This window comes from Stegodyphus dumicola, chromosome 10, assembly GCF_044657685.1.
Source record: "Stegodyphus dumicola isolate Sdum_Otavi_A_Nest chromosome 10, ASM4465768v1".
NCBI classification, from domain to species: domain Eukaryota; kingdom Metazoa; phylum Arthropoda; class Arachnida; order Araneae; family Eresidae; genus Stegodyphus; species Stegodyphus dumicola.
In genome coordinates, this window is record NC_140777.1 from 21,946,551 (window position 1) to 21,970,058 (window position 23,508).

The window sequence follows — 23,508 nt, forward strand, 5'->3', positions numbered from 1 at the left end:
TATTAACAATCAAACCAACCATGTAATATTGGTTTTTTGTAAATAAGTTTTTTTTTTTTTTTTTTTTTTTTTTTTTTTTTTTTTTTTTTGGTAATTTGCTCCAGGGAGAAAAAAAATCGCTAATTTTTTTAATAATATCAAACATATAGCATCTGTTTTTGCTCTTTACCTTTAGTTTAATAAATAAGCTTTACAAATAAGTCAAATTTGTTTTGCTTCTAACTTTTCCTTTGCCTGATTTTGCATTATCCTTAATTTATGGACATGAGTGTATAACAGCGAGTACTTTTGTGTACAGAAGCTGTCTTGAAAGCTTAGAATCTAAAATTTTAAGTTTGTATTTGTTTTTACTGAATTGTAAGTATTATAAATTCATATGTTTGGAAGCGTCCGAGTTTCAAAAATAATAAAAGTATAAATGATAAATAATAAAGCTTCAAAATAGTAAATCAAACAATCATCAAAATGTTTAGTACCTATTTAAAAATTTGGAGCTTTCTTTCAATTTTAAAGTAATTTAAAATTTAATAAATAGCTTTAAAACTCTTGCCAGTCACTGCTCATCTCAATGCATATAATAGCATTATAATTTTTTATAATAATAATGCATATTTTGTTTAATTTCATGAGGCTGAAGGAGACATTGTAAACTTATATTATGAATACGAGTCATATTTTGTAAAATTCGATGAAAGGCCATTCGAAAAACATGTATACATTGACAGAATTGCCGATGTAAATAAAATATGTTATTAACAATATTAACTTCTTATTAATTAAGAAAAGGCTGCATTAAATATATTAAAAGGATCTTTTAAAATTTTTGCAGGAAATGAATTTAAGTTTCTCTTAAGTGAATGGATATTTTTATATCTTTATTACCGTATTTGCAGGCGCATAAGGCACATCCCCCTTTTTTTATACACATTTCATTATAATGAATTTACAGTATTTTAAATATAAATACAAAGTAATACTTTATACCCACAATTCATCTGGGGAAGAGCTTTTAATTTTCTTCATCAAAACCTAAACACTCATCACCATAGCTAAATGAAAAGTCACTTGAAACCTCTCCTAAATCAGCATTCGAGTCCTCATACAACAGATTGTCCTCTGTACCATCCAGTGTATTAATAATGCCACACTTCATACATGATTTAACCTCTGCCTCTGTTTTCACAGCATCCCAAGATGCTTTGACCCATTCACAAACTTTCCAAATGTTAGGCCTTCCCCTTCTTCTTGATGGTGTAACCTCAAAATTTGAAGCCTGCATCCAGCTTGCATGCTTTGTTACAGCAATTTCAACATTGTTTTTGAACCATAATTTGCCAACAAACTTAAGAAACACCAAACAGTTGAAATTTCCCACACTTAAAAGTCGTTCGCAAAAATTGCAGTTTTCATGCCAGATGCACATTTACTAAGCTCTCCGTAACTGTAATATTCCCACACATCGCAAGGAAACAAGAAAAAAATCATATAACTCCAAAAAAAGAGGAAATTTCCAGAAATTAATGCAATCAAAAACTGAGTATCGACATACAAGATGCACCTCCTTTTTTTCCCGACTTATTTTCAAAGAAAAAAAGTGCGTCTTATACACTAGAAAATTTGCTATTTAAAACTTTCTTACATTTATTGGAAAACAAATTGTTTTATATGCTTAATTTCATTCACATAACTATGCTCACTGTAGTTATTGGCTATACTAAATATTTGAATGAAGAAATGTAAGTTTTATTTGCACAAAAACTATTAGCATATGTTTTATAGCAATACACGCAAGTACACAAAAGTGATACACAAAAACTATGAGCATATAGTTTTATAGCAATTTATGAGAGCAAAGTTTTACATAAAAATGTAAATTAATCATAAACGCATCTGTTATATAATTTCAATACAATGAGATATAACAATAATCACTGAGGAAATCTGATATGATTGTGATGACTATATTCAATAATTAAAAAATTCCAAAGATTCCAGTAAGATTTTAATAACTGGAAGAGTAACTTCTTACTGGATCAATAAAACGCTTTTCTGCTGTTATCAGTTTTACTGGAGGAGATGTCTGAAATACTGCTATTGCGACATTATACTGATTAAACTAATGTAACACTGTGCGACACCCACACAGATCTTTAAAGCAGCAATTCTCAACAGGTGGTACACAAGATAAAAAATAGGTGGTAGGCAAAGAAACAAAGTTCAAAAATTCTATGAAGAAAAAAAGAACAATTGTTAGAAAATTCCTGTGATTGCACTTCCACTGAAGATTTCATAAATAACAACTTTTGGCTACACCAAAAAAAAGAATTTAAAGGCATTTCAAATAAAGCTAAATTTTTATTGCCTTTTCGCACAACCTATTTGTGTGAACAAGGATTTTCTTCCATGTTTTATTTGAAAAATAAATACAGAATAAAATTAAAAGTGGATCACACTTAAAGCTAAGTGAAATAAGGCCAGACAAAGAAATTGATCTCTCTTAAACAGGCCCAAATTTTACACTAAATTTAAGTATATAACTTAAATTTTGATAATTAAAATGGTAACCAATTCTTAATTAATATTTTTTATGTGTGCCTATTTAATACAGATAGCCAATAGCTTGTGCAAATGGCAAAACATTTATTTTTTCTATTTATATTGAGAAACTGAATAAGTATTATAAAATGTACAATAATTATACTGGTTGTACTAAGGTTTTTAAATTTTTGTTTAGATGGTATGTGTTAGTCAAAAGGTTGAGAACCGCTGCTTTAAAGCAATTAAATTTATGTCACTTTGTGAAGTTATACAAAAGTCGCAGTGTGACATTAACATCATTATCGCAGCATGACTTTACTACCATACTCAAAGACAAAGAAGCAACAATAACAAAAAAAAAAGAAGCCAAGAGAAAAAATTGGTATCTTACCTCTCAGCCTCCACATCCACAGGGCTTGTTTGCTCACATCCTCTTCTTGGGCGCTTCGCATTCCTATAATAAACAAAAATAGGTACAATTTTATTACCGAGACCATAATAAACCACAGTGACAGTACATGCATAAAAGCACCAAACTTGGCACACACATCCATTTAAATCATAAATTGACATCACATAAATTTAGATACTTCTAAATGCAAGTGAATTATGACTGCACATAAATTTAGATAGCTCTAAATTTTAATTTACCACTGAAATACTGGTATACTTTTTAAACTTTTTAAAAGTGCATCGAATCTATCTATTTAGAAATTGCCAGAGATGAAAAATTTGCAATAAAATTTTGACAAAGAAAAGGCATCATTCATGATTGTGTGTGATTATGACAAAGCCTCAAGGGCTATCTGCCTGAGCCTTTGTGGAGCACTTTCTAAGGGAAACTGGCTTGTATACACGTTACACATGGGGAAAACCACGAAAACGCCCAGCCCGTTCCTGGGATTCGAACCTCGGACCGACTACCAGCGTTCGGTGACTCCACCGCTCGGCCGCTGGTGGGCCTCATTCGTGATAGAAAATTAGGCTTAAACTATAGTCCAAGAACCATGAAATGAAACCATTTCATCGATAACTCAACAACTAAATGGCACCTTTAATCTTCTAGGTGTATCTACGGATTATTTCGTATTGAAAGATGGCTTTCCAAATCACGACACGCAGAATATTCTTGTCAGATTTTGATAAATACGAAATGGTTTCGAATGAATGCGGCAACTGGCAGTAGGGAAATAGCAATCAATAAAGAAAGATGTTACAGCGCGAGGTTCATAAATAAAAACCTCGTATCCAGCCACACTATCTGCCGACCTGTAGGCGATTTTCGTGCCGAAACCGAAAAATACTAAGAAGCCTTCGACCGAAAGCTTTGTGTATGCAAAAAGTTTGTGAAACAAAATTTCTTCTATAAAATAAAATGCAATTTGCACTGAACCCATGAATTACTTTTAAAGAAATTAATATCACCTAATTTACAAATAATTTCTTTTAGCATGGAATAAATACTTAAACAGGTATCTTACAATTACATGAAATAACGTAATCTTTAAAGGCATTGATGTATACAATATAAATATTTGCTTGTTATTTTATGAAATAACAGTGTCTGGGAAGCCCACTCAAATATCCTGTAGAATTTTAACAAATTATTTTATAGGATACAAATATGCATCTGTTTTTTTATGAAATATGTGAAATTCATGCAAATAAAATTAAGGATTATGAAATTTATTTTAATATAAATAACTCTGCAAAAAGAAATATTCAGGAGACTTTATTCCCCTTATTTTCCTATTATTGTCATCATAAAAAAATAATAGCATTTATCTTAAAGATAATTAGCTTATTTAAAAAATACAATCTGTAAGCACTTTCTTTAACTCGATATAAGATCCATTTATTTTAAATACTTTTCTAAAACTTTTTATAAAAAATAAGAAAATAATGTAAGCACAAACCTTGTGGTTGAAAAGTTATGCAAACCTTGGGTTCAGTACCCCTCAAATAAATAATGAAAACAATCTCAGATTTTATAGGATAAAAATTAGGTCCAAACGGGCAATTTTTTTCATTTACAGACAATCATTAGATGTTTGGGCTAATGCTACTTTGGACTAAAAGTATTTAAAAGCTACAATTTCAGACAGACTGTCTTGCACACTTAAAATACAAATGTTTTATTAATTACACTGCTTGCCTTAAAAATATGTTTCTTAATCAAAAATTTGCTAAATTTTTATAAAACATAAACTAATACTTATAAAAGAGCCTGAGGCAATTTGTTACAATTAATTAAATTGTTCAACGTTGTTTAATTAATTGTTTAGGCGGTCAGAGCCGGAACAGCTAATGAAGTTTATGAGACTGTGATATTACTTTCGGTTTTGTGAAATGAAGAATTACATAGGATACTTTCAGATTGAAGTTCTGTAGAAACAAAAAAGTAAGTACCATCCCTCTTTCTGAAGCTCTTTATTTGTTTATTGACTTTTGGTAATTAAAAGGTCACTAAAGGAGATATCAGCGAAAAAACATACATTGAAAACAAAGTTAAAACAAAACGTTGCCGACAAAAATATCCAAAGAAGTGATTTGGAAGTGCTGAAGAATAAGTTTAAAGTGTTCGAGACAAAGATAAATTCCAATTTCGATTCTTTGCTCGGGTTATGTATTGAAGAAAGTGCAGTCAAAAGTCTTTAATCCGGACATCCATAATCCGGAATGATCTATAATCCGGACCTCAAAGCTACAAATTTTCCGCGCATGCGTTTACGCATATGCATAATACGTTTACGCATGCGCGTTTAATGTATAACGGACGGTATAAGCTAAGCTAAAATAATCTATTTCAGTTAATGTTGCAGATTGTGTTGTTCCTTAATCTTCTAATTGGATACGGCTTATTATTTTCTTTTAGACTATTAGAGCAATTTAATAAAAGTAAGTTGGAACTTTCGATTATGTCAAACACAATTTCCGATACTGGAGATGATGGTAATGTGAGTAGACGTTACAGCACAGGTCGCCGCAGAGTTACACCGCCGAATAAGGACCGGTATTTGGCAGTTACTGCCAAAACAAACAGGTGGAGCACAGCCCGAGACCTGCCTCGTCAGCTCTCTTCAGCCACTGGTACGACAATTTCAAGGCAGACCGTGTACAGACGCTTAGGGCAGATTGGTTTATATGTTCGTAGACCTGTCAGATGCGTTCCACTTACTGCAACTCACTGTCGCCTGCGGTTAGCCTGGAGTAGAGAGCATGCACTGTGGACACCGCAACAGTGGGCTTGTGTGATGTTTTCCGACGAGTCCAGGTTTAGCTTGCAGTCTGATTCTCGCCGGACTTTCATATGGAGAGCTCCAGGTATTCGTTACCACCAAGAAAGCATCATTGAACGACACCATTACGGTGGTGTAGGAGTGCTCGTTTGGGGTGGAATTATTCTGGGTTCCAGAACTGACCTTCATGTTCAAATTGGAATCATGACAAGCCATATCTATCGGGACGTCATTCTGGAACAACATGTACATTTGTTTCGGGGTGCCATGGGCACACAATTTGTTTATGGATGACAACGCCAGTCCTCACCGTGCAAATATCGTAAGCGAATGCCTTCAATCGGAGGATATCACCCGTACAGACTGGCCAGCATTCTCACCAGACTTGAACCAGTAGAACACGTGTGGGACATGCTTGGCCGACGAGTTGCAGCCCGTCAACCTCCTTCTACATGTCTACCGGAACTTCGGAGTGCATTGCTTTTTGAGTGATGTAATATCCCCCAAGATCAGATCGATAATTTGATACTCAGATGCCTAGGCGTTGTACGGACTGTATTGCATCGTCTGGGAGACATACAATGTATTAACAATCAAACCAACCATGTAATATTGGTTTTTTGTAAATAAGTTTTTTTTTTTTTTTTTTTTTTTTTTTTTTTGGTAATTTGCTCCAGGGAGAAAAAAAATTGCTAATTTTTTTAATAATATCAAACATATAGCATCTGTTTTTGCTCTTTACCTTTAGTTTAATAAATAAGCTTTACAAATAAGTCAAATTTGTTTTGCTTCTAACTTTTCCTTTGCCTGATTTTGCATTATCCTTAATTTATGGACATGAGTGTATAACAGCGAGTACTTTTGTGTACAGAAGCTGTCTTGAAAGCTTAGAATCTAAAATTTTAAGTTTGTATTTGTTTTTACTGAATTGTAAGTATTATAAATTCATATGTTTGGAAGCGTCCGAGTTTCAAAAATAATAAAAGTATAAATGATAAATAATAAAGCTTCAAAATAGTAAATCAAACAATCATCAAAATGTTTAGTACCTATTTAAAAATTTGGAGCTTTCTTTCAATTTTAAAGTAATTTAAAATTTAATAAATAGCTTTAAAACTCTTGCCAGTCACTGCTCATCTCAATGCATATAATAGCATTATAATTTTTTATAATAATAATGCATATTTTGTTTAATTTCATGAGGCTGAAGGAGACATTGTAAACTTATATTATGAATACGAGTCATATTTTGTAAAATTCGATGAAAGGCCATTCGAAAAACATGTATACATTGACAGAATTGCCGATGTAAATAAAATATGTTATTAACAATATTAACTTCTTATTAATTAAGAAAAGGCTGCATTAAATATATTAAAAGGATCTTTTAAAATTTTTGCAGGAAATGAATTTAAGTTTCTCTTAAGTGAATGGATATTTTTATATCTTTATTACCGTATTTGCAGGCGCATAAGGCACATCCCCCTTTTTTTATACACATTTCATTATAATGAATTTACAGTATTTTAAATATAAATACAAAGTAATACTTTATACCCACAATTCATCTGGGGAAGAGCTTTTAATTTTCTTCATCAAAACCTAAACACTCATCACCATAGCTAAATGAAAAGTCACTTGAAACCTCTCCTAAATCAGCATTCGAGTCCTCATACAACAGATTGTCCTCTGTACCATCCAGTGTATTAATAATGCCACACTTCATACATGATTTAACCTCTGCCTCTGTTTTCACAGCATCCCAAGATGCTTTGACCCATTCACAAACTTTCCAAATGTTAGGCCTTCCCCTTCTTCTTGATGGTGTAACCTCAAAATTTGAAGCCTGCATCCAGCTTGCATGCTTTGTTACAGCAATTTCAACATTGTTTTTGAACCATAATTTGCCAACAAACTTAAGAAACACCAAACAGTTGAAATTTCCCACACTTAAAAGTCGTTCGCAAAAATTGCAGTTTTCATGCCAGATGCACATTTACTAAGCTCTCCGTAACTGTAATATTCCCACACATCGCAAGGAAACAAGAAAAAAATCATATAACTCCAAAAAAAGAGGAAATTTCCAGAAATTAATGCAATCAAAAACTGAGTATCGACATACAAGATGCACCTCCTTTTTTTCCCGACTTATTTTCAAAGAAAAAAAGTGCGTCTTATACACTAGAAAATTTGCTATTTAAAACTTTCTTACATTTATTGGAAAACAAATTGTTTTATATGCTTAATTTCATTCACATAACTATGCTCACTGTAGTTATTGGCTATACTAAATATTTGAATGAAGAAATGTAAGTTTTATTTGCACAAAAACTATTAGCATATGTTTTATAGCAATACACGCAAGTACACAAAAGTGATACACAAAAACTATGAGCATATAGTTTTATAGCAATTTATGAGAGCAAAGTTTTACATAAAAATGTAAATTAATCATAAACGCATCTGTTATATAATTTCAATACAATGAGATATAACAATAATCACTGAGGAAATCTGATATGATTGTGATGACTATATTCAATAATTAAAAAATTCCAAAGATTCCAGTAAGATTTTAATAACTGGAAGAGTAACTTCTTACTGGATCAATAAAACGCTTTTCTGCTGTTATCAGTTTTACTGGAGGAGATGTCTGAAATACTGCTATTGCGACATTATACTGATTAAACTAATGTAACACTGTGCGACACCCACACAGATCTTTAAAGCAGCAATTCTCAACAGGTGGTACACAAGATAAAAAATAGGTGGTAGGCAAAGAAACAAAGTTCAAAAATTCTATGAAGAAAAAAAGAACAATTGTTAGAAAATTCCTGTGATTGCACTTCCACTGAAGATTTCATAAATAACAACTTTTGGCTACACCGAAAAAAAGAATTTAAAGGCATTTCAAATAAAGCTAAATTTTTATTGCCTTTTCGCACAACCTATTTGTGTGAACAAGGATTTTCTTCCATGTTTTATTTGAAAAATAAATACAGAATAAAATTAAAAGTGGATCACACTTAAAGCTAAGTGAAATAAGGCCAGACAAAGAAATTGATCTCTCTTAAACAGGCCCAAATTTTACACTAAATTTAAGTATATAACTTAAATTTTGATAATTAAAATGGTAACCAATTCTTAATTAATATTTTTTATGTGTGCCTATTTAATACAGATAGCCAATAGCTTGTGCAAATGGCAAAACATTTATTTTTTCTATTTATATTGAGAAACTGAATAAGTATTATAAAATGTACAATAATTATACTGGTTGTACTAAGGTTTTTAAATTTTTGTTTAGATGGTATGTGTTAGTCAAAAGGTTGAGAACCGCTGCTTTAAAGCAATTAAATTTATGTCACTTTGTGAAGTTATACAAAAGTCGCAGTGTGACATTAACATCATTATCGCAGCATGACTTTACTACCATACTCAAAGACAAAGAAGCAACAATAACAAAAAAAAAAAAGAAGCCAAGAGAAAAAATTGGTATCTTACCTCTCAGCCTCCACATCCACAGGGCTTGTTTGCTCACATCCTCTTCTTGGGCGCTTCGCATTCCTATAATAAACAAAAATAGGTACAATTTTATTACCGAGACCATAATAAACCACAGTGACAGTACATGCATAAAAGCACCAAACTTGGCACACACATCCATTTAAATCATAAATTGACATCACATAAATTTAGATACTTCTAAATGCAAGTGAATTATGACTGCACATAAATTTAGATAGCTCTAAATTTTAATTTATCACTGAAATACTGGTATACTTTTTAAACTTTTTAAAAGTGCATCGAATCTATCTATTTAGAAATTGCCAGAGATGAAAAATTTGCAATAAAATTTTGACAAAGAAAAGGCATCATTCATGATTGTGTGTGATTATGACAAAGCCTCAAGGTCTATCTGCCTGAGCCTTTGTGGAGCACTTTCTAAGGGAAACTGGCTTGTATACACGTTACACATGGGGAAAACCACGAAAACGCCCAGCCCGTTCCTGGGATTCGAACCTCGGACCGACTACCAGCGTTCGGTGACTCCACCGCTCGGCCGCTGGTGGGCCTCATTCGTGATAGAAAATTAGGCTTAAACTATAGTCCAAGAACCATGAAATGAAACCATTTCATCGATAACTCAACAACTAAATGGCACCTTTAATCTTCTAGGTGTATCTACGGATTATTTCGTATTGAAAGATGGCTTTCCAAATCACGACACGCAGAATATTCTTGTCAGATTTTGATAAATACGAAATGGTTTCGAATGAATGCGGCAACTGGCAGTAGGGAAATAGCAATCAATAAAGAAAGATGTTACAGCGCGAGGTTCATAAATAAAAACCTCGTATCCAGCCACACTATCTGCCGACCTGTAGGCGATTTTCGTGCCGAAACCGAAAAATACTAAGAAGCCTTCGACCGAAAGCTTTGTGTATGCAAAAAGTTTGTGAAACAAAATTTCTTCTATAAAATAAAATGCAATTTGCACTGAACCCATGAATTACTTTTAAAGAAATTAATATCACCTAATTTACAAATAATTTCTTTTAGCATGGAATAAATACTTAAACAGGTATCTTACAATTACATGAAATAACGTAATCTTTAAAGGCATTGATGTATACAATATAAATATTTGCTTGTTATTTTATGAAATAACAGTGTCTGGGAAGCCCACTCAAATATCCTGTAGAATTTTAACAAATTATTTTATAGGATACAAATATGCATCTGTTTTTTTATGAAATATGTGAAATTCATGCAAATAAAATTAAGGATTATGAAATTTATTTTAATATAAATAACTCTGCAAAAAGAAATATTCAGGAGACTTTATTCCCCTTATTTTCCTATTATTGTCATCATAAAAAAATAATAGCATTTATCTTAAAGATAATTAGCTTATTTAAAAAATACAATCTGTAAGCACTTTCTTTAACTCGATATAAGATCCATTTATTTTAAATACTTTTCTAAAACTTTTTATAAAAAATAAGAAAATAATGTAAGCACAAACCTTGTGGTTGAAAAGTTATGCAAACCTTGGGTTCAGTACCCCTCAAATAAATAATGAAAACAATCTCAGATTTTATAGGATAAAAATTAGGTCCAAACGGGCAATTTTTTTCATTTACAGACAATCATTAGATGTTTGGGCTAATGCTACTTTGGACTAAAAGTATTTAAAAGCTACAATTTCAGACAGACTGTCTTGCACACTTAAAATACAAATGTTTTATTAATTACACTGCTTGCCTTAAAAATATGTTTCTTAATCAAAAATTTGCTAAATTTTTATAAAACATAAACTAATACTTATAAAAGAGCCTGAGGCAATTTGTTACAATTAATTAAATTGTTCAACGTTGTTTAATTAATTGTTTAGGCGGTCAGAGCCGGAACAGCTAATGAAGTTTATGAGACTGTGATATTACTTTCGGTTTTGTGAAATGAAGAATTACATAGGATACTTTCAGATTGAAGTTCTGTAGAAACAAAAAAGTAAGTACCATCCCTCTTTCTGAAGCTCTTTATTTGTTTATTGACTTTTGGTAATTAAAAGGTCACTAAAGGAGATATCAGCGAAAAAACATACATTGAAAACAAAGTTAAAACAAAACGTTGCCGACAAAAATATCCAAAGAAGTGATTTGGAAGTGCTGAAGAATAAGTTTAAAATGTTCGAGACAAAGATAAATTCCAATTTCGATTCTTTGCTCGGGTTATGTATTGAAGAAAGTGCAGTCAAAAGTCTTTAATCCGGACATCCATAATCCGGAATGATCTATAATCCGGACCTCAAAGCTACAAATTTTCCGCGCATGCGTTTACGCATATGCATAATACGTTTACGCATGCGCGTTTAATGTATAACGGACGGTATAAGCTAAGCTAAAATAATCTATTTCAGTTAATGTTGCAGATTGTGTTGTTCCTTAATCTTCTAATTGGATACGGCTTATTATTTTCTTTTAGACTATTAGAGCAATTTAATAAAAGTAAGTTGGAACTTTCGATTATGTCAAACACAATTTCCGATACTGGAGATGATGGTAATGTGAGTAGACGTTACAGCACAGGTCGCCGCAGAGTTACACCGCCGAATAAGGACCGGTATTTGGCAGTTACTGCCAAAACAAACAGGTGGAGCACAGCCCGAGACCTGCCTCGTCAGCTCTCTTCAGCCACTGGTACGACAATTTCAAGGCAGACCGTGTACAGACGCTTAGGGCAGATTGGTTTATATGTTCGTAGACCTGTCAGATGCGTTCCACTTACTGCAACTCACTGTCGCCTGCGGTTAGCCTGGAGTAGAGAGCATGCACTGTGGACACCGCAACAGTGGGCTTGTGTGATGTTTTCCGACGAGTCCAGGTTTAGCTTGCAGTCTGATTCTCGCCGGACTTTCATATGGAGAGCTCCAGGTATTCGTTACCACCAAGAAAGCATCATTGAACGACACCGTTACGGTGGTGTAGGAGTGCTCGTTTGGGGTGGAATTATTATGGGTTCCAGAACTGACCTTCATGTTCAAATTGGAATCATGACAAGCCATATCTATCGGGACGTCATTCTGGAACAACATGTACATTTGTTTCGGGGTGCCATGGGCACACAATTTGTTTATGGATGACAACGCCAGTCCTCACCGTGCAAATATCGTAAGCGAATGCCTTCAATCGGAGGATATCACCCGTACAGACTGGCCAGCATTCTCACCAGACTTGAACCAGTAGAACACGTGTGGGACATGCTTGGCCGACGAGTTGCAGCCCGTCAACCTCCTTCTACATGTCTACCGGAACTTCGGAGTGCATTGCTTTTTGAGTGATGTAATATCCCCCAAGATCAGATCGATAATTTGATACTCAGATGCCTAGGCGTTGTACGGACTGTATTGCATCGTCTGGGAGACATACAATGTATTAACAATCAAACCAACCATGTAATATTGGTTTTTTGTAAATAAGTTTTTTTTTTTTTTTTTTTTTTTGGTAATTTGCTCCAGGGAGAAAAAAAATCGCTAATTTTTTTAATAATATCAAACATATAGCATCTGTTTTTGCTCTTTACCTTTAGTTTAATAAATAAGCTTTACAAATAAGTCAAATTTGTTTTGCTTCTAACTTTTCCTTTGCCTGATTTTGCATTATCCTTAATTTATGGACATGAGTGTATAACAGCGAGTACTTTTGTGTACAGAAGCTGTCTTGAAAGCTTAGAATCTAAAATTTTAAGTTTGTATTTGTTTTTACTGAATTGTAAGTATTATAAATTCATATGTTTGGAAGCGTCCGAGTTTCAAAAATAATAAAAGTATAAATGATAAATAATAAAGCTTCAAAATAGTAAATCAAACAATCATCAAAATGTTTAGTACCTATTTAAAAATTTGGAGCTTTCTTTCAATTTTAAAGTAATTTAAAATTTAATAAATAGCTTTAAAACTCTTGCCAGTCACTGCTCATCTCAATGCATATAATAGCATTATAATTTTTTATAATAATAATGCATATTTTGTTTAATTTCATGAGGCTGAAGGAGACATTGTAAACTTATATTATGAATACGAGTCATATTTTGTAAAATTCGATGAAAGGCCATTCGAAAAACATGTATACATTGACAGAATTGCCGATGTAAATAAAATATGTTATTAACAATATTAACTTCTTATTAATTAAGAAAAGGCTGCATTAAATATATTAAAAGGATCTTTTAAAATTTTTGCAGGAAATGAATTTAAGTTTCTCTTAAGTGAATGGATATTTTTATATCTTTATTACCGTATTTGCAGGCGCATAAGGCACATCCCCCTTTTTTTATACACATTTCATTATAATGAATTTACAGTATTTTAAATATAAATACAAAGTAATACTTTATACCCACAATTCATCTGGGGAAGAGCTTTTAATTTTCTTCATCAAAACCTAAACACTCATCACCATAGCTAAATGAAAAGTCACTTGAAACCTCTCCTAAATCAGCATTCGAGTCCTCATACAACAGATTGTCCTCTGTACCATCCAGTGTATTAATAATGCCACACTTCATACATGATTTAACCTCTGCCTCTGTTTTCACAGCATCCCAAGATGCTTTGACCCATTCACAAACTTTCCAAATGTTAGGCCTTCCCCTTCTTCTTGATGGTGTAACCTCAAAATTTGAAGCCTGCATCCAGCTTGCATGCTTTGTTACAGCAATTTCAACATTGTTTTTGAACCATAATTTGCCAACAAACTTAAGAAACACCAAACAGTTGAAATTTCCCACACTTAAAAGTCGTTCGCAAAAATTGCAGTTTTCATGCCAGATGCACATTTACTAAGCTCTCCGTAACTGTAATATTCCCACACATCGCAAGGAAACAAGAAAAAAATCACATAACTCCAAAAAAAGAGGAAATTTCCAGAAATTAATGCAATCAAAAACTGAGTATCGACATACAAGATGCACCTCCTTTTTTTTTCCGACTTATTTTCAAAGAAAAAAAGTGCGTCTTATACACTAGAAAATTTGCTATTTAAAACTTTCTTACATTTATTGGAAAACAAATTGTTTTATATGCTTAATTTCATTCACATAACTATGCTCACTGTAGTTATTGGCTATACTAAATATTTGAATGAAGAAATGTAAGTTTTATTTGCACAAAAACTATTAGCATATGTTTTATAGCAATACACGCAAGTACACAAAAGTGATACACAAAAACTATGAGCATATAGTTTTATAGCAATTTATGAGAGCAAAGTTTTACATAAAAATGTAAATTAATCATAAACGCATCTGTTATATAATTTCAATACAATGAGATATAACAATAATCACTGAGGAAATCTGATATGATTGTGATGACTATATTCAATAATTAAAAAATTCCAAAGATTCCAGTAAGATTTTAATAACTGGAAGAGTAACTTCTTACTGGATCAATAAAACGCTTTTCTGCTGTTATCAGTTTTACTGGAGGAGATGTCTGAAATACTGCTATTGCGACATTATACTGATTAAACTAATGTAACACTGTGCGACACCCACACAGATCTTTAAAGCAGCAATTCTCAACAGGTGGTACACAAGATAAAAAATAGGTGGTAGGCAAAGAAACAAAGTTCAAAAATTCTATGAAGAAAAAAAGAACAATTGTTAGAAAATTCCTGTGATTGCACTTCCACTGAAGATTTCATAAATAACAACTTTTGGCTACACCGAAAAAAAGAATTTAAAGGCATTTCAAATAAAGCTAAATTTTTATTGCCTTTTCGCACAACCTATTTGTGTGAACAAGGATTTTCTTCCATGTTTTATTTGAAAAATAAATACAGAATAAAATTAAAAGTGGATCACACTTAAAGCTAAGTGAAATAAGGCCAGACAAAGAAATTGATCTCTCTTAAACAGGCCCAAATTTTACACTAAATTTAAGTATATAACTTAAATTTTGATAATTAAAATGGTAACCAATTCTTAATTAATATTTTTTATGTGTGCCTATTTAATACAGATAGCCAATAGCTTGTGCAAATGGCAAAACATTTATTTTTTCTATTTATATTGAGAAACTGAATAAGTATTATAAAATGTACAATAATTATACTGGTTGTACTAAGGTTTTTAAATTTTTGTTTAGATGGTATGTGTTAGTCAAAAGGTTGAGAACCGCTGCTTTAAAGCAATTAAATTTATGTCACTTTGTGAAGTTATACAAAAGTCGCAGTGTGACATTAACATCATTATCGCAGCATGACTTTACTACCATACTCAAAGACAAAGAAGCAACAATAACAAAAAAAAGAAGCCAAGAGAAAAAATTGGTATCTTACCTCTCAGCCTCCACATCCACAGGGCTTGTTTGCTCACATCCTCTTCTTGGGCGCTTCGCATTCCTATAATAAACAAAAATAGGTACAATTTTATTACCGAGACCATAATAAACCACAGTGACAGTACATGCATAAAAGCACCAAACTTGGCACACACATCCATTTAAATCATAAATTGACATCACATAAATTTAGATACTTCTAAATGCAAGTGAATTATGACTGCACATAAATTTAGATAGCTCTAAATTTTAATTTACCACTGAAATACTGGTATACTTTTTAAACTTTTTAAAAGTGCATCGAATCTATCTATTTAGAAATTGCCAGAGATGAAAAATTTGCAATAAAATTTTGACAAAGAAAAGGCATCATTCATGATTGTGTGTGATTATGACAAAGCCTCAAGGGCTATCTGCCTGTGCCTTTGTGGAGCACTTTCTAAGGGAAACTGGCTTGTATACATGTTACACATGGGGAAAACCACGAAAACGCCCAGCCCGTTCCTGGGATTCGAACCTCGGACCGACTACCAGCGTTCGGTGACTCCACCGCTCGGCCGCTGGTGGGCCTCATTCGTGATAAAAAATTAGGCTTAAACTATAGTCCAAGAACCATGAAATGAAACCATTTCATCGATAACTCAACAACTAAATGGCACCTTTAATCTTCTAGGTGTATCTACGGATTATTTCGTATTGAAAGATGGCTTTCCAAATCACGACACGCAGAATATTCTTGTCAGATTTTGATAAATACGAAATGGTTTCGAATGAATGCGGCAACTGGCAGTAGGGAAATAGCAATCAATAAAGAAAGATGTTACAGCGCGAGGTTCATAAATAAAAACCTCGTATCTGACAGTTCTTGCTTTGGCTATTGTATAGTTGATATGGGTACTCCAGAGCAGCTTCGCATCTAGATAAACTCCCAGATATTTATAGGAATCCACCCAGGGTATCTCCTCTTCAAATAACCTGAGTGGTTGGAGTTGACTATGGACGTTCCTCTTTCTGGAAAAGAAAACGGTGGCGGCACTTTTTGCGACGTTAATTTTGATTTTCCAGGTAATGAGCCAGGACTCCAAGTCTGTTAAATAAAGTTGAAGGTGATTGAGAGTGGCGTTAAGTGTTGGCTGCTGAGAAATGATGGCTGTGTCGTCCGCACAAAGGGCTAGATCGACACTTGGTGATTGTGGTATGTCATTTACATACAAGTTGAAGAGCGTAGCGCTAAGAATTCCTCCCTGAGGCACCCCGCCAGGATAGGCCGAGGAGAAGAAACAGAATATTTAACTTTGACAGAAAAGGTACGATTATTGAGGTAAGAGTGCATTATGTGCACGAAATTAGCCGAAATTTCAAGTCGCATGAGCTTGAATAAAATTCCGATATGCCAACACCTTTCGAAAGCCTTTGCTACGTCTAAATAGACTATAATGACCTAAACATGACCTCCCCCCATTTATCAGGACCTCACCTTTTCATTTTTCACGGACCAGACTTATAGCATTAAAGTTAACTTTAAAAATAAGCAATATTAAACATCAACTTATTAGACTAATTTAACTTCTAGTAAAATTTCGTTAAATTTGAGACTTAAATAATCCTGCAATAAATTATCTTTAATTTAATCATTCCTGCAGACCACCTTTTACTTAAATTTAAATTCCAATTCCTTATTTTTTCACAGGTATTACAAGCTTGCATTTCATCACTTCACGACCCTTTTCCATAATTAAATTTAATATAATTTCTCTTTTTAATCCTTCCTTTATTTTCCCTGCTTTCCTTCTTTTGCTCAATACCAGTCCCTTTAAATCCTCTTCTAAAAATTTCTCCGTCTTTTTCGCAGTTAACTTTCTTCACGGTTCTCTTCCGCTCGAAAAGTTGCTCCCATTCTCTACTCGCCACGGGCGGTCGGAGAACTTTTCGCCTTCCTGAATAGGCTATCCCCTCCCTCCTCTTCGCATGGAGGTAGGAAGTTCCTTTCCTACCTCACCTCCATGCCTCTTCGCTCCTTCTTCCCTGGATTCCAGTTTAGTCGCAAGACTCTTCCCCCCCCCGTTCATCCCCAAGGCATCAGCCATCACTGCGGCTGTCCGTATTACCTAATATTACCTTTCCCAAGCCCTGGAACAACATGTTTCCCGGCTGTTCTCTTCCAACCTTTCCGATTCCATTAATGCAATGCGTTCTGGAATTCGCCTCAATCAACACCTCTCTCTCTTTCAATCTTGGATTACAAGTTGAAAGCAGAGAGAATTACTCGTCCCTTGCGCGGACTCCTTATTCATTTCTTTCATAGTAAACCCTTAACGGTTTGTTCATTTTTCTTTAGCCATTGCTTGTTCTTATTCAACTCAGTTTTCCTTATCGAAGTTGTGGAGGTAATTGCATTAAGTTGCGAAGGTACTCCGGAAGTCAAACGCCTTGGGCCTTGGGCCGTATGACATTCCCTGACTTTTCCCGATTTTGACTAAAATATTTAAATTCCCTGACTTTTCCTCGACTTTTTTGGTCAATTTTCGAATGCCCTGACTTTTTCCGGTTTTCCCGATTTTGCAGGTAGCGTGGCAACTCTAACATATATACGTCCATACATACATACATACATAGTATGTATGGACGTATATATGTTACATACACACACATACATTTCTGAATACATACATTTCTTACATGCATACATACACACACATACATACATTTCTGAATCCAGTCCCGATAACAGAAGAGTGCCGTTATTGTTTGATATTTTAACACTTTTATCAGTATTTTTAATTAATATTCCTGTACACCTGAAAAAAAAATTCTCAGAATTTAAAATTTGAGTTTCCCTTGAAGATTTACTACGCTGGAAGAGCATAATCTGCAGAAAACTCTGGTCAGTGATGGTATCAGCGGAAAACTAGTGATGCACCTCCTTTTACGTCAGAAGCAGCGAATCTTCTGTAAAAACTAACTACGTCGGGAAAAACAAAACTTATGTGGGTCCAAGCTTTGTGTTTCCCAACCTCGGAAGTGAATAATTTATGAGGTGGGGTGAATTTCTCTTTCGGTCAAGAAGAGCAATTTTAACTAAGGATAAGAAACAACTGCAGGATAAAAAATACAGTAAGACCCCGCTTAACGCGGGGGATACGTTCCATCAAAGTAGAGCGCAATGCGAAACAACGCTAAACGAGGCTATCTTTACATGTAAATATTGGGGTTAGGGGAAGATGGCTAGGAAATTGGTTAGGTATTAAATTTAAAAAGTATGTTTTTTTTAATAAAAATAAAACCAAACATTTATTTCTTAAAGCCCAAATTAATACCACATTATTATTTCTTGCAAAAATAAAAACAAAATATAAATAACAAAACGAATATTCTTAAAAAAAAACAAATAAAATTCTCAGTCAGTCATATTTAGTTAGCCTTCCGCGTTTTCAGTGTTCTGCCTTTTTGTGACAAAAGCATCTAATGTTGTTTGCTTTTTTCTTTTGCGTTGTTCTCTTAAAAGTTCTTCATAAACGGATAGAGCATCTCTAACACCACGCCTTACTTTTGAGCTCCTGTCAAAATTCGGATCATTTTCAATGAATTGATCCATTATTTCAGTTATGGTAGACAAACTCCTTTTTACAAACGCCATCGAAAGTTCTTTTTGCTCTTCTTCTGAATCACTGCTGTCAACATTTTTGTTTTCTTCTTGTTCAGTTAATTCCTTGAGCTCATCATTAGAAAGACTAGCCGCTGCTTCTTGAATTATTTCTACGACATCTTCCACATTTACCCCTTCAAAACCGGTTTGCTTCGTTAATTTCACTATCTCTTCCACTATTTCATCCACATCGACAGAGTGTCCAACGTCATCGCTCTTACTTAAATCCGGCCAAATATTCTTCCATACTCCTTTCAAAGATCTTTCTGTTACCTCATTCCAAGAAAGGCCTATGTTTTCTACAGCATCCACGATGTTGTAGTTTTTCCAAAATTCTCTTATGGACTGGTTCTCTTCTCCGTCTGTTTTTTCAAACATTTGCTTAAAGGTTCGCCGCAAGTAATAAGCCTTAAAATTTGATATAACGCCTTGGTCCATTGGTTGAATTAAGGCAGTTGTGTTAGGCGGCAAGAAAACCACTTCGACTGGAATGCATGTTGTTAAGTCTGATAAATTTGTTGGGTGGCTTGGAGCATTATCAATTAACAGAAGTGCTTTTTGTTCAAGTTTTTTAATTTTGCAATAACGTTTAACAGACGGGCAGAAATGTTCAGTGAACCAATCCTGGAAAATTTTCGCAGTTATCCATGATTTTTTATTAGACTCCCAAATTACAAGTAAAGTTGATTTAGATATGCCTTTCATCGCTCTTGGGTTTTTGGAATGGTAAATTAGTAATGGTTTTAATTTAAAATCTCCGCTTGCGTTACCACCTAGTAGAAGGGTTAAGCGATCTTTTGCAGCTTTAAATCCTGGTGCCCGTTTCTCTTCACGGGATAGAAATGTTCGTTTCGGCATTCTTTTCCAAAACAAGCCTGTTTCATCAACATTAAAAACCAATTCTGGAGGATAGTTTCCTTCTTCAATTATTATTATTTTTTTTTTTAATATCGCTGGAAATTCAGCCGCCGCTTTTGTATCACCACTTGCTGCTTCTCCTGTAATCTTTATGTTGTGAAGGTTATTTCGATGTTTAAATCTATTAAACCATCTTCGACTAGCAACGAAAGTTTCACTTTTGTCAATTGTCTCAGCCTGAATGTAATAAAAAATTCTTCTAGCTTTTTCCATTATGATAGATTGGCTTAATGGCATATTGCGGTCAATTTCGTCGTCAATCCATATAGACAGTCGTTTTTCCATTTCCTCTATGATATTATTTCTAGAACGGGTAATTTTAGTTGCAGAGCTTGACGTAGTTGCAGTTGCCGATGACAGTATTTTTTCTTTATTCTTCATGATGGTCCTTATTGTTGAAGTTGGCAAATTCAATGAAGCACTAATTAGAGTTTGATGTTCACCAGAATCTAATCTTCTAATCACTTCCATTTTAGTTTTGAGTGAAATGCTTTTTCTGGTTGCTTTCTTTTCTTTTTCATTATCACCCATAGTAAAAAACTAAAGATCAAAATATTTGACACTGTAATATAGTATTAAATATGTAAATTAATACTTACAATAATGTCAACAAATGTTTTCAATAATAAAAATATGTCTGTACAATACCGCACCAAACAAGAAATACAAGTACACTCTTTCGGATATGTATTTGAAACCTATCGCTGCATAATATTTCGGGGAATCCCCTTATGCTGCGAGCGATTTCGTGGAATCCCCGGGTTGAAATAAAAGAGCGCTAAACCGAAACAGCGTTAAGCGGGGTCTTACTGTGTATATATATATATATATATATATATATATATTTTTATTTTTTTTTATTTCTTTCCCTGTACAACGTTGCCATTGCTCGCTTTCAAATCGTAGAGTTTGTTAATCAAATTCGTAAAAGTTTTACAAAATATGAAATCGATAATGAAACAAATTTCAAATCTGGGCTTTCAGATGTCCATATTCGCAGTAGGATTACGTCATTCAAAACTGGATGGCCCTAGGTCTCGTTGTTTTATCACAATGCGAAAAACATACTTATATTTATGCAGATTCTTCATTATTTAATTTCTTCAAATATAATGCAGGTCTCTAACATTTGGTGGCAACAGTTTGAAAAGTGAAACGGACATTTATAGTGATCCAACGCAAAATCGCAAAGCGAAAACAATAGTTCTTCAGGGACAAAGCCCCTATGGGCTAATTGTCTCCAGCGCGCGAGACTGTATATCGGAAATTCTAAAGATAGGCTCATTTTAAAAATTATTTTGCGATAGTGCCGTTGAATTGAATTTTATGGTTAAGTGCGAAGAATATGATATTTAATAAATAAAGGTAACACACAAAACGTTAAAAAAAAAACGGCTGTGTGGCCGTAATGTAAAATCTGAATTTTTTATTACAGTCTCTCTTTCTTACGGAATTAAAAATCTGATGTGTACACCATGACTTCCTTGCATTGGAATATTAAATTATACGCATTTTTTCTTGCATTTCATTTAAACTTATTGGATTGAATTAAATCTACTTCGCCGACAGCGCATAAACCACAATAGAATAAATGCATTCTTTAAAATTAACTCTAGTATTTGTTTACCATAGCGACACTCTGGCGCTAGGTTCACTTAACAGTATTAATAATTATATAACAGTTAACTTATATAATAATTTTATAACGGAAACTAAGTTAACTGTTATATAATCCAATAATTATATAACAGTTAACTCATATATTTCGTTCATATTATAACTCATAATGCACAAAATTTATATCTTTTAAAGAACAGAATTATCTAATCGTTGCCACATGTTCTATTCAAATACTATAATAAAGCTAGAATGATGTATAAAAGAAATTAAGCAAAAAAAAAAGAAGAAAAAAAAAAAAGAAATAGTTTTTCACAGACGATTGAGTGTTTCTCATTTAATTAATTCAGTTCTCACTTCGCGAGAAGGCAAAAATACATAAAAACTCAAAATATCTATATTAAAAATTACGAAGTAAATTTTAAACGCTTATTTCCTCGAAAAAATTCCAGAAAGGATTAAGCATGATTTAAATAATAAATGAAGGCGTTATCTTTGTTGTTGCGAAGCTAAGTTTCTCTAGATTGGCAACAAATCCACTAGTCTCCTGTTTCAAATGTAAACATCAATGGCCGCCATAAAAAAAGCTTAGCGGCAATTAAATAACTTTAAAATTGCTGATAATTCTAAAAATATTGCACACAGATTTACTAAAGGCATAAAATCCTTAACCGGAAGATAAAAACAACATAATTCAATTATTTTTAAAGCAAAAAATGTACAATTTACAAACATATAAGAGTAAAGAAACTGAGATTACTGAGCCGGGTAACATAGTGGATATATATATAAATATACGTTTGGTGCGGCCGATTGCACCAAAATACGAGGTGCACATCTAAATGTTATAGCAGTCCTATATACAAGATTTCAACGTTCTGAGGCTACTCGTTTTTGAGTTATGCGAGATACGTACGTACGCATGCACGTACCTACATACGTTCGTACAGACGCGACGAAAAATTCTCTTCAGAATTAATTTTAAAGCAGTTTTATAATTTTTTTGAAGGAAAAGAGTATTTTATTCTGTCCTCACGTACAGATATCGCGCAAAAACATCGTTAAATTGCATTCGATAGCGGTCAAAATGGATATTTTCGTTGAAATATGCTGCCTGAAACTTTTCGCGATTACAATACTTCCTTTTTACTTCGTACAAGGAAGTAAAAAGGGCTTGCAAAAAATTCTTACACAGTATTTTATTATTAATACTCTAACATGTTTTACTTCATCAGAAGCATTTAAGCCTTATACATTGACGAGAGAATATAGCCTCTGAACATAAACAACGTGTTCCAAAATTGTATTTCTAGAACTTTTTTTTGTTTTTCACTCCAGTCTGATTTGGCAATTTGTTATCATTATATTCCTAAAATATTTTCTAAATTTATTAGTTCTTGAGAATAAATAACGCTAAGTGCGGTGATTTTAATGAACTAAACAATTACATTCTGCTTGACATCATCCTTTTTAACGGAGCTTTTACCTTATAAAACTATTTGAAAATCTGTAGCATCAATAACGTTTAACTTTTTAAATTACAATTTATTGTTTTTAGATAAGATAAATGTAAACGATTTCGTAAAAGGAAAACAGAATTTCCAAGTAAGAGTGATTATTACTCCTGATTTTATTTCTAGGAATCAGGCAAACAAAAATATTTATGGGAAAAAAGATGTTTTTTTTAATTACAAATCTGAAAG

The 23,508-nt window shown here is 33.2% G+C and overlaps 1 protein-coding gene and 1 long non-coding RNA gene across 40 annotated transcripts in view; one reads left to right on the forward strand and one right to left on the reverse strand.

The window, feature by feature from the left end:
* The window catches only part of LOC146994913 (uncharacterized), a 691,669-nt gene that overhangs the window by 387,890 nt on the left and 280,271 nt on the right, over nt 1-23,508 (reverse strand). For 13 of the 35 annotated variants that reach the window (XR_015043337.1, XR_015043336.1, XR_015043332.1 and 10 more), the window contains one exon: nt 15,623-15,685. The exons of 1 other annotated variant lie outside the window; for it this stretch is intronic. Coding sequence is in view for 24 of the 34 variants with exons in the window: in XM_085824756.1 (XP_085680882.1) it covers nt 15,623-15,685 (63 nt within the window). In the remaining 10 variants the exon portion in view is untranslated. Of the gene's footprint in view, nt 1-2,929; nt 2,993-8,959; nt 9,345-15,622; nt 15,686-23,508 lie in introns of those variants that run through there. 21 more of the 35 variants (XM_085824759.1, XM_085824760.1, XM_085824741.1 and 18 more) reach the window with 11 other exon arrangements.
* LOC146994914 (uncharacterized) overlaps nt 1-23,508 on the forward strand; it is a 260,019-nt gene that overhangs the window by 22,443 nt on the left and 214,068 nt on the right. The gene's annotated exons all lie outside the window — the stretch shown is intronic.